This window comes from Erigeron canadensis, chromosome 8 (genome assembly GCF_010389155.1).
Source record: "Erigeron canadensis isolate Cc75 chromosome 8, C_canadensis_v1, whole genome shotgun sequence".
Taxonomy (NCBI): Eukaryota; Viridiplantae; Streptophyta; class Magnoliopsida; order Asterales; family Asteraceae; genus Erigeron; species Erigeron canadensis.
The window spans coordinates 27,605,262-27,617,886 of NC_057768.1; the positions used below are offsets into that span (position 1 = coordinate 27,605,262).

Below are 12,625 nucleotides of genomic sequence, written 5' to 3' on the forward strand. Positions count from 1 at the left end.
GAAAACATCTATTTCATGGCATTTGCGGGCCACGAGTCCTTATTTATTGTAACTATAGTTATTTTGTACCTTCGACGTCTTGCCAAAGTTTTTAAATTATATTAATATAAGTTGGCTGTTCAAAAAATATAAAAACACCAAAGGTCATTAAACAAGAAAGGTAGTTAAAAACACACAATAACAGAGCATTATTTCAGTGCACTTAAGTGATAACATGGTTACAAACGGCAAGACACTTTAAACATGAAAAGAAGTTAAGATTTAAGAGCACAATAATAGAACGTTACTTCAGTGCACTTAACCTGATATTGAAATGTAGGAAACTTAGCAAAAACATATTTTGACACACGGGTTATAACAAAAAGTGAATGAACAAAAAAGCTTCAAATCAACTGGCCAGACCTGGGTTGACTGGACCTATTTTGACCCACACCAACAGTTGCCCATTTAGACTCATCTATCAAGTCGCATGTTTCATCTGATTAACCAACCCGGCATATCCGTCAATTGCCATTTCTGATAGAAATCAACAACAGCAGGATAGAGGGACAACCGGACAAAGATGCATAAAAATTAAAACAGTAGCAATCCAGATATCTCAAAGTTTCATACATGTAAAAAACCACTATATATAATTAAACATCAAATGATCCACACAACTTGCATTCATCTATGAGAACAATAACTGATTCTCTACTACCAAACTTGCTTTTTCTTCACCAAATTCTTTTCCAACCTTCACCACTAGTTTAATGGAACGGACTGCTGTTTTGACGTTTTAAAGCATTCTATTGAACCACGGACACTTGGTAAAAGTATGCCTTAACTCTCAAAAACCCTTTAATGTTTTGACATATGCATGTAGATGGGACTGAAAAGTTCTCAATGATTAGAAGGATCATGACCTGTGCTATCTGCATGCATGTCCATTGAAGAATCCTGATGTTCATGGGTCTTGACACCGGATCCTTCCTGGGATATATGATAGTTCTGAAGACTACGACGAACGGGGCTCGATAAAGCATTGGAGAATATGTAGTTTCTAGATGGCTGATCATTGTAGTCGCACCGGAATCCACTTGATGATCCGGAATTTATGAATGGGTTTGTCACTTGCGTGTGCTGCTGACTCTGCTGTACAGCTCTTGGCGCCATTGATGGCTCCTCCACAGAATGCTCTAGCTCAGCCTGCACAGTAATGTACTTCATTATTTTATGCATAAATGTGGTGAAGGCATATACAGAAGTACACATGTAGTGGTTTGAATGAGGGATCACGTATTGATTTATAGTTATGGTGGCTACTTCGACCTAGTTGAAAGATCAATATCAACTATATTCTACAATCAATAAACGCAGTTCTTGAAGGTCGACTGATATCGAGAGGAGATTGATCAAACAGTTCAAATTAATCAAATCACCCGAACTCTATTTTTTAAAGCATATAACCAATAACTTCGCTTGAAATATTTGACTGAAGTTGAAAAACTAAATTCTTGAACACAAAATCTATTTGTAAAAAGAGAAGTGCTTCAGGCCAACACTCCCAATTTAAACTTTGGAGACAATATATCAAGCATTATACTGATTATAATTGCATGAAACCTATGATATAAAAAAAAAAAACTCATAAATACAAAGAATAGACACCCTAGCAGCCATCCATCTCCCAGAACTTATCAGGCATTATGAACACTCATCAACACAATGGCCTAGAAAAGCAATTATAAAATGAAGAGATTTTTTTATTCAATTGTGGCCATTGATTTGTTCTACTATGCAGAGTGCAGACCTTGAAACAACTTTATAAACCGGAAAAAGAAAATAGCTAAGAAAGTAAAACAGCCACTCCTAACTTAACTTAGATACAGCGAGATTACATTAGTAAACAGATTCAAGTCCATAAGTTAACCAGGACAATACGTCTCAATGCAAAAGGGCAAATCAGATTAAAAATGGATGAGATTGACTTGTAGAAAGTAATAATACATGAATAGAAATATGCATGCCAAATTAATAATATAATATGAAAATGCATTAGAAGTAAGTTGCATTATAGAAACCTAATAACCTCAATATAGGCAAGTATATCTTCCGAGGTCACTCTTAATCCTTCAGCATCATGCTTGGAAATCCATTGATAGAGCTTTTCCTGCAACATGAAATTTCAGTCAATATTCACTTAGAGCTGACATAAGACTACCCACTGATAGTTAACTTCATTAAGATAGAACAAACTAGACACACACTGAAATTAACAAAGTTATGAAGTAATATATTAAGGAAAAACCACTCCCATTACAGTGGAAAACATGTACCCACCATAATTAGACATATTAGACATAACAATACAAAGTAAAAAAGAGAAACAAAGGATCCTTTTGGGAAGAGTATCAGAAACTCGTGTGAGCCTCAGCTCAGATGAAAAATTAGGATTTAATAGTAAGGAAATTATAAATTACTAGAACCTAAAGAAAAGAGAATACAGAATTTGGACCTTAACCTATATAGAAAAGAGAAAAAAGATATTTAAACAAAGTTTGGGCCTTAAACTGTATTTAAAAGAGAGGTGATATGTACACAAAACTTGGAACTTAACCTACATATAAGAGGGAACAAAGGTATGTAGAAAAGCTTGGAACTGGCCCTGTATAACAAAAAGAGGTGATATGTACACAAAAATTGGACCTTAACCCATATACAAAAATTTTAAGGGGAAAAAAATATGACAAAGCTTGGACCTTAACCTATACAGATATAGAAGTGATGGGTGCGCACACTTGGACCTTCAAATAAGGGACTCCTTATATATATAATAACCAAATCATTAAAATAAAATACAAAGATTTGGTAACATTGTTACTATTTTATTAGCATCAAAATGTGGACCTTAACATCAAAAAAAGAGAGATGATATGTACGCACAAATAAAACTAATGTGTCCTTTTGTGGAGGACTGATGTTAGATACTTAGATGCATGGGCTTCAATCTAGTTCAGTTAAAAGAAGAATCGGCAAATAACGACATAGAATATTCCCTATAGACCTATAAAAAGACAAGAAAAAGTTATGATTTATTCCCTACATACAAAGGATTAACCAAATCATTAAATAAGCAAAAAAATAGACGCACACAAAAAAATTTATCACTTTCGCACTTTCTAGAAGAGATAACTGATCTCTAGAAACACGAATAAACCACTTTATTATTCAGATAACCGTCTCGAGTGGTTATCAATCACATCCACTAGCCTATCAATAATGGACCTGCGCCCATGCATAATGATTAACTTCGTACACCAAACTTACATTGTATCCCAACATAAATACTATCTATAGGGTGTTTCCTAGTTTCGCCACATCATCTGTCATCATTTTAAATCTTACTTATGTATTCATTAGCAGTGTGTAACAAGTGCTTTGCTGAACCATATTGACCTAGGTATCATAAAAATGATACCAGCTGGAACATTTCAGATAAAAATAAAAGAAAAGAAAAAGGTTTCCCCTCTTGTTTTATAACGTGGATCATGGCACAACATATGTACATTTTAAGCCAACTAGTCACTTTGGTAAATGCATAAAAGCATAAGTAGATGGTAGGAACAAACAAGTACACAAAGATTTCTAATGCACATAAAAGAGAGTTCTGTGACTTCCTTCTTAACCACTCTGGTGGTCATATAAGTACAAACAATATTGATACGCTACTGTAATCACAAGCTTCAGCAAGTATCAAACGTCACGTGTCCTCTAGGATTTTTAAAAAACAGATGTTCCACTCAATACACATTGTTACATGTCTTCTTCCTTGAAAAACAATAAAACCTACATGTTGCCTAGAAATGATGTGTCCTCACGGCTATAGAAAATTGGAAGCAGTTTTGTTCTTATGCTTCAAAGTACGGTCAAGGATGTTGTAAATATTAATACAAGTTGGTAGAAGGCTAAGGCTAGAAGCCTAAGCCTGTATCAAGAAGCTTACATTGTATAGCAACTTCTACTTCAGCATCACATACATAAGACATTTGCAATAGATATTACATTACAACACCACTCGCAAGACCTCATCAATTCAACAGATGTGAGATAACACCAAAAGCTACTTACTTAAAACTAAACCATCATAAAGACAACAAAATGACTTACATTTCTATAATCCCCAATCATAGTTGTCAAAAGCGAAGGCGACCTCAAAGCGCAAAGACCCCAAGTAGGACGAAGGCGAGAGGCGCACAAAAAGCGCACGCCCGAAAAAGAAAAAGCGCACGAAGTAAATAAATATAAAAGATTTATATATAGTGAAAAATAATAGTAAAAAAAATCAAATGTCATTTATAAAACCAAATATCATTAAAAAAATATAAACTTTTCAACCAAAAACTTCATATTATTAAACTATTATAAACACATAATAAAACATAATTTATTACATAAAAATAATATATATGGTCACTCATTTTGGCTGGAAAACATTCGATCTAGCCACTATTTGGCCGGATCTTGAATGATTTGGTCTAATCTTGACCCATTTGACCATTTTGACCGCCGTTGACCACCACAGTTAACCGTCTTTTTCATGGTCGACTTGGGCCTAAGGGTTCAGGCACTGGAGGTGCGCGTCGCCTGCCTTTTGCGCCTAGGCACACGAGGCGATCACCTTTGACAACACTGTCCCCAATATTTCAAGATTAAACATATCATCTATCAAACAAAAGTATACAGCTGAAATAGCTAGTAAAGATTATCGTATGGTAAGCAATCACTCCAAATAATCGACAAAAAATCCCTAGCAATAAAGTTTCGGCTAAGCCTAGCCCTGAACACACCTTAATTCACAATAATTACCAATTCTAAGAGTAATGCTACAAACACACATCTTTAGAAAAACTCGTGAGTACTATAAAACACATTCGTTAAAACCCGGCCACAAATTTCCTTCCTTTTCCAACTAGGCAACAACATTTACCTAGAATTTAGCTATTCAAATATAAACAATAAAACAATAATTTATTTTTTTGAAAATTGCAGCACTTATAAATTACACATTCCCACATAAAGTACCAACACAAATTACATACATATATCAGTTTAGCATCTCATGTCAAATAATAAAATATATATATAAAAAAAAGTTAATTAATTTAAGTAAAAAAAGCTAGGGTTTTTAGAAATGAAATACTGTTGATATGAATAATGATCAGGAAACAGTCATAATATATATAATATATATATAGATATATAGATATATAGATATAGATATATACCAATCCATGGCGTTCGCCGGAGAGAAAAGAAAGCTTCTGTTGATTCATTCCTTGTGAATAAAGCTGCGATAATGAATTCGCGGCGTTGCAAAACGTCGAGTACATCGTCCGATCCACTTCATCTAAACTTGTTGCTAATGATTTCCTTTTTTTCGCCATTTTTTTAATTTTATAATTATTAAATTAAATTTAATAAAACCCTATTGGTTGGCTCAATCTATATAAGTATCCCCATATATATCTAAATATATATATATCGGTCACCGGCGGGAGTATATGTTTTTCCGGCGATAAGATGGATGGATGCCGGAATTGTTGTTACGATAAGAAAACGGTGGCTGATGAAACAACTGCCAATGAGGAGGGTTTGTTGGTGCGTGTGGGTATGGATTTTGTATTATTAAATTTAATCGGTGGTGAAGATATCATTATTTTGTGGGGTATTTTTAATTTTTTTTCTATTTATATTTTAGTCTCAGGTGTGCACTGTTACGTTACTAATGGATTGGTTGGGTTGGATTGGGCTTGTGAATCTAAATAAGTTATTTCAATTGGGCTAAATATATATATTTACCATTCAGGCTGCTCAAGTTAATCATCATCAATTCATCAATTCATCCATATTACAAAAGAGAAAAGTGTTAGCTTGGTTCAATTCGTCATGGACATATGAAGAGATGGGGTTTTGGGTGTATTTTTGCCATTAGATTATCTTGGGTTGATGGACATTAATCTTGTTGTCTAAGGTATGTGCAAGGTTTCACCATTATACGGTAAGATTTCCCTGATGTCACATATTGACTGAATGTTCGGAAAAAAAAAACGTAAAAAATCGCCATGGGAAAATATCCACTCCCGGAATCTTGGTTTTGTATTGGTGCATCTATTCTAAGGCTTAAGCTCTCTCAAAAGTCAAACCCACCTCAAAGACAAATTTACCTCCAATGATTACTTAATTTGTATTTGATGTTATCGTTGATAAAAAAAAAAAAAAAATTCTATCATGGACAAGATATCCATGGTGTTTCGGTTCGTTGAATTATCTTTTGTCTTTCTATGGATTTAACAGCAATTTAAAAGGTTAACCTATTCGGAAATTTTCGAATATATGCTTATTTCATTCTCTAACGTTTGCTTTCGTATTGGTGCATCAAAATATCTAATATTCCAAGGCTTAAGCTCTCCCAAATCCACCTCAAAGACAAATTTAGCTCCAATGATTACTTAAATTCTTTTGTTGTTCATATGGTCCCAAAATGTGATGATGTTTCCCTTTAGTTTCGTCCTATAGTGCTCTTGTTTTGACATTGAATTAGTCTAGGAGTATCTTGATTGTATACTTGTATCATCTACCATAAATTTTGTTGAATTATTAGTAGTCTTTCCTTCACTGTCAAAAACTCAAGATGTCATCTTCGATATGGTTTGCCTAAGTAATTTTTTTTTTATTGTTATAAGATGTCATTGCACACAGTATAGTTAAAATGCTTTAACATTAAAAATTACAGTACTATATTTATTTGTATATATGTATCAATGTATATGTATGTGCCAAAATCTAGTATCACGTTTAATATCTCTAAATATATATAAAAGAGAAACTTTAATTCATAATTGGAGAAGTATAGACCCTTATATGAAGTTCAACGTTTGTAAACATTAATAATTAATGTTTTAATGATATAATTATGAAAACTAGAATTTTTATACGTTACATTCTATTTTTTATCTTTAAAATTATTTTTTAACTATTTTACAATAAAATTTTCTTTTTTAATGTAATACGTTTTTATTAAACTATATTTTTGTATAGGAGTTTTTATCATATAACGAATAAAATTTGGTTATAAGGATTTATGTATAGTATCTTTATCATATAACATTTTTATTAGATCAATGTTTTAAAAACCGGACCGGATGTCAAACCGGCATCTTAATAAAAACCTAAAAAACAAATACAGTATGAAGTATATAGTAAGTGATCACAATTATATCTCAGAAAAATAGTAGTATGAAAATTGCAATAATATTATGCATAATTTTAACTTAGATTAACACAATATGTGATATATAGATAGATAATTAAGTTGCTTAATAATTTTAGTGTATAACTAAACTATTCCAACAAAACGTTAAAGCACAAGTACGATGACAATGCAGACATTTCCGGCTGAATGAAAGACATTCAAATAAACAAAAACCTTACTTAGCGAGACCTCTAATAGATGATGTATCCATTTTTTAAATGTTTGTTCAATGGTTTTTACCTGGTTAAATATTTGTCGACTTATAATATAATAAAAATTTAACATGTGATTAATTATATATGTTTTCCGCGTATCACGCGGGTAATAATCTAGTTAACAATAATAGTAACGGTAACAAATGCAATAATTTGTATCCTTTTTATAACTTCCAGTTATCTCATATATATAAGATCTTAGGTTTGATAATAACAAGTTACACTTATATATACCCCGACAAACCGGAGTTCAGCAATGTAACATCCCGAACATTTTATGTTTGATTATTTGACTTTCCGTTAATTAACGTTAGGTCCGTTATGTTTATGTGCCCTATAAGGGATTATGTGTATAAATGCATATGTGTTTATTATGATATGATTAATATGATGATTATTGATTAATGAAAGTAATTAAATTAAAGTTAAGTAACTAAGTGCTTGTTAGAATATTAAGACTCCCGATAGAAGTTTAAGCTAAAAAAGTCAAGTTTATAAGTTGAGGGGTCCTAAGTGTAACTTAAAGGGTTGATGGCCAGGGGTTAGAAAGCAATTAGGCTGCCCTAATTGTCATAAACTCTGTGCTCTTGTGCGTGAGAAACCCCAGCCGATCTCCTCCCTCTCCAAAGCAAAGTTCCTTCCAAGATTTCATTGTTTCCTGCCGTATTGATCAGGTTTTGTTAAGATCTTGAATCCCCTAAGTCATCTACAGGTAATATAGGTAAATTCCCTTTGAAATCTGATCATATATGTTATGCAAGTGATTTTGATCCAGGCCATAGGGTTTGGGTAGGTTAAATAGTTGATTGATCGTCGATTTCATGTTTTCGGGTGATCAAATGATTGCTATATGTTAGCCAATGATTAAAGGATCAATTGATTGATTTGAGTCATCAAAATTATCATTAAAAAGGTCAATTTTATGTCCCCGGGTCGGGCTAAGGGTTTGAGATCGAATAGGAATCGTTTAGAGCAAGTTTGAAATTGAGTTTGCTGGTCGACACCCCAGGTGCGACGCACCACTGCCCAGGTTGGAATTTTGATTTTTGAAGGGAGCCCGATATGCGACGCACCAAGGGCAGGTGCGGCGCACCTATACCTGATCTGAGTTTTCTATATAATTGGTGCAACGCACCACTAGGGAGGTGCGACGCACCTGATGCTCAAGTTGTACAAAATGTTTTGTTTAGCTTATAGATCAATCTTGTACTCATTCTAGGTAGTCGGGAGCACTTAGCAAGCGTTGTAAAATACACATAACTGGTTGGTAAGCTATACCGAGGTAAGATAGCATCTTTTGTCACCTGATGGTACAACAAAACACGTTTTCATAAGTTAAACCTTCCAATTGAATATGTATGTACGTTTTATGTTTATGGGTGACTATGGGAGGTTGCTAAGGGATATTATACTTCCGTTTATGATGTATGACATACTTATGCAGGTTGCAAAGGTGTGAGGTAAGTATACATGATATGAAATGATGAAATGTATATGTTATGTGATCATGAAAAGATGAAGTGATAATGCTATATGTTTGTATACATGGCTTGAACACCTAGTCACTAGACTTATGATAGGATTGTCATGTCACGTGCACATTAAGGGCCCTAAAGTAAAAGATGATATGTGATTAGCTTAGGTGAAAGTGTAACCTAAATTAATATAAAGATTAGAAGTCTCGAGCAATATGTAAGGTCTTGTGTTAAGCTTAACCCGTGCTAACTCCTCGGAGTTGGTGCGCACGTGGTCACGTGGTTTGGGAATCATGATACCTCCTATGGCATAGTTACGTTTGAGTATTCCGGGTGGAGTAATTAACCATCATTGCATAAAAACATAAACGGTTTATTCAGTTGGAAATGACTTTGTCTTTCCTTAACGACGCCGATGGACCACCTTATGGTTTACTCATCATGTCGGGTGTGAAGACTCCATGTATGGTCTATGACCGCCTACACACAACCCCACATCCCTATGTAAGTGGCGTAAGTCACTTAGCCTACGTCTTGGCAAAGAAATAAAGAAAGACAGATTAAGAAATAAAGTGTAGGCACATTTTAGGACATGATGAACCTAAAGTGTATGTTATGTTGTTATGTATGTATGTGATATTAACTTAAAACGCAAATTTTGTTAATATATTTAATTGGCAAATGTTTTCAAATCTATGTTATCTTACTTGGCTAATTTTATTAGCTAACATTTGTTCTTTGAAAATGTTGTGCCTTCAGGATATTCAAGATTGAGCTAGGAGAAGGTTAGCTTGGTGAGACTTGGGTAGAAAGAATAAAAAAGCTTAGCAAAGACTTTTAATGCATAGACTTCCTTATAGCCTTATGTTTTCGGCTATTTTGATTATGTTTAAGACTTGTAATAATGAGCATTTATGTTGGTGCCATACTTGGATTTACTTTGATTGTTTTGATGATGCTTAATAGTAACACCAATTTTAAAGGTAACATCCGTTACGGATGGAGCAGATTTCAAAAGTGATCCTTTCCGCTTATTTTAAACGTCACTTGGCAAAGTTTTTAAAAATCCAAGTTTTTAAACGACAGGTGTTATAAGCAACACACACAATGGTGGTAATGGTGGTGGCTGCAATAGATAGTGGAGACGGTGTGTTGGTGGTAGTGACAAATAATGTAAATTATAAATAGGTAGTGTACTTATTCTAAAAAGTTAAAGTAAAAATCTTGTAAATTAATTCATTAATAAAATTTTTGACAAATTATATTTGTTAATTTTGGGTGTTGATTGTATATAAGGATATACTAAGAAAATTAATTCATGATTTGAACTTTGTGATGTAGATATGGGAAGAGGGTGTGTTATATAGTTAAATTTGGAATAGAGATATGTACGTTAAATACTTAAATATAAATATTCACCAAAATATAATTGCATATTCATGATTAAAGGGATATAAAAAAACAAAGATGTAACATAAACATAACTTTGTTTAATCGTACATCATGTATAACATATTGTAAAAGTTTGAAATTGAATTTTAATCAAAAAGGCTTAAATACTATAAAAGGTAATAGATAAAAATCTACTTCTATTTTCAAGTCAGCTTCTTTAAAAAGTTGCATGTGGTAACATAAGAAATAATAATTGATTGTTTTTAAAAAAAAAATTCATTTCGTGATGTTTCTATTGATTCCAAATAAAACAAATAAGAAGATCACTTGGGATAGTTTGTGTAACAGACCTGGTCTCTTCTAAGTCATTTTTTTTTTTTTCACTTTAGTTTCTTTTACCTTGTACCTTTTAGTCTTTTACTACCTTTTTTTATTTATTTATTAAGTTTATGTTAATATAATCCATTTTTGCCCTTAATAAAAATAATAATAAAAAATAATTTACACTTTCTATATAAACATTCAATAAATTTCTTCATTTATATAATTACCTAGTTTAACTACGACTTCACTTTATGTAACTTATATGTTTTATACTTTTATATTTTACAATAATGAATCTTTTCTAGTATTAGAACATATAAATTTATATTCCTTTATATTACGAATACCTCTTTTTCTTTTTAACTTTTCACACTTTAAAGTACTTGAATTATCTTTCAACTTTTATCCAATTTTAATCTACACTAAATCCATCCAATATACCCCAAAATATTTTCAACCCTATCTACTTAATGATGAGCATGGGACCGACCCGGATCCCTGTCCCGTCAATACCAATCTTGAAAATATTAAAAATGTGGTACCGGTTCCGAACCCAAATAAAGCGGGATCCGAACGTGACCGGGACTGTACCGGACTGGGAAGTCCCGTAGTGCGTGGAATTTTCCCAGTCCTTTCCCGCTCTTAACCTCGAAGACCGTCAAAAATCAATAGTGGTCCTGATCTCACTTGGGACTCGGTTCTAGTTCCTGGTACCGAAAATTGGGACTCGGGACTTGGGATTTTCGGCTCATCCCTATATCTACCTATATTACCTTATCAGTTATTCATTAATTTAAACATCTTTATCTAATATATTTATATACCTTTAATAATAAAAAAAAATTTCACTTTGGGTACCAAAATGGTACGTGTGACCAGAGAATTACCACCCATTTACCTTTTAACATCATCAATCCCTTAAAATAACTACACTACATTAATAACCACATCGCTCTCATCCATTGTCATTACCGTCGCCGCATTGCGTCAGTACCATTTTAGTATAATACTCCGTACAATATAAATTATTTATAGCTTAAGTTTATGTTAACGGGGCCATTTATTTAATTTATCGGAAAATTTGTTTTATTTCTCAAACTCCTTTATAAAATTGTGACAATCCAATGCCGAACAAGCTCTGAAAGTCTGAAATATATCTAAGCTATAGCGGGGGTATTGATGTATTATGCTAATTTATTCCTCTGTACTCCGTATTTGTCAAAGAGATGTTGATTGTGTTTAACTGTTTTTAGCCTAACAATTTAATATTGCATTTAAAAATTCTCGAGATCCACTTTTTGAGTTAGATTTATGTTAGAAAAATCATGTTTGAATAATACTCTAAATTCTACCTTTATTCTCACCACACTCAAACTCATAATTTCAATCGCTATACGGCTATACCACATACTTTCAAAAGTCAAAGTCAAATACTTATACCTTGAAACCTAACTTTTCTGAACTCTCAAGTAATTCATAATTTCGTATCTTTTCATTTAATCCTACATTATTTTATAACTATCCTTTGATGATACTCTAGCCCTTTTAACTAAATCCCATCCATGTAAAATCTTGCATCAAGTAAATTAGCAAATTTCAAGTCATGTACATACCATATATCTGATATCGTAACTACTCGCACCCCCAAAACTTATGAAGAGAACGAAGAAGGCATCTTTCAATAATACTATAATATAATCTATCTTTCTTTCAATAAGTTTGTAGAAAAATGTTTTCTTACAATTAAACGCAAATGTATTATCTAACTTACAAGTTTCACTATTTAGTTTATAACCATTTTTAGAAAATTTGCTATAAACTTTGAAACATTGTCGTGTGTTTCTCAATTGTGTGTTGTCCTTTCTTTTCTTTTTCTTTTTTCACAAACACTATACAAACTATATCTATATTTATAAATTGAGTAA

At 32.6% G+C, this 12,625-nt stretch overlaps 1 protein-coding gene across 1 annotated transcript; it reads right to left on the bottom strand.

Annotated features, from left to right (window-relative positions):
- Positions 1 to 543: 543 nt before the first annotated feature.
- LOC122578381 lies at positions 544 to 5,688 on the bottom strand. Its single transcript, XM_043750329.1, has 3 exons — positions 5,268 to 5,688; positions 2,072 to 2,152; positions 544 to 1,188 (listed from the first exon to the last, which is right to left on the bottom strand). Exons 1-3 carry the CDS (start codon positions 5,424 to 5,426, stop codon positions 883 to 885), a joined length of 546 nt encoding a protein of 181 aa, XP_043606264.1. The 5' UTR covers positions 5,427 to 5,688; the 3' UTR covers positions 544 to 882.
- Positions 5,689 to 12,625: the final 6,937 nt, after the last annotated feature.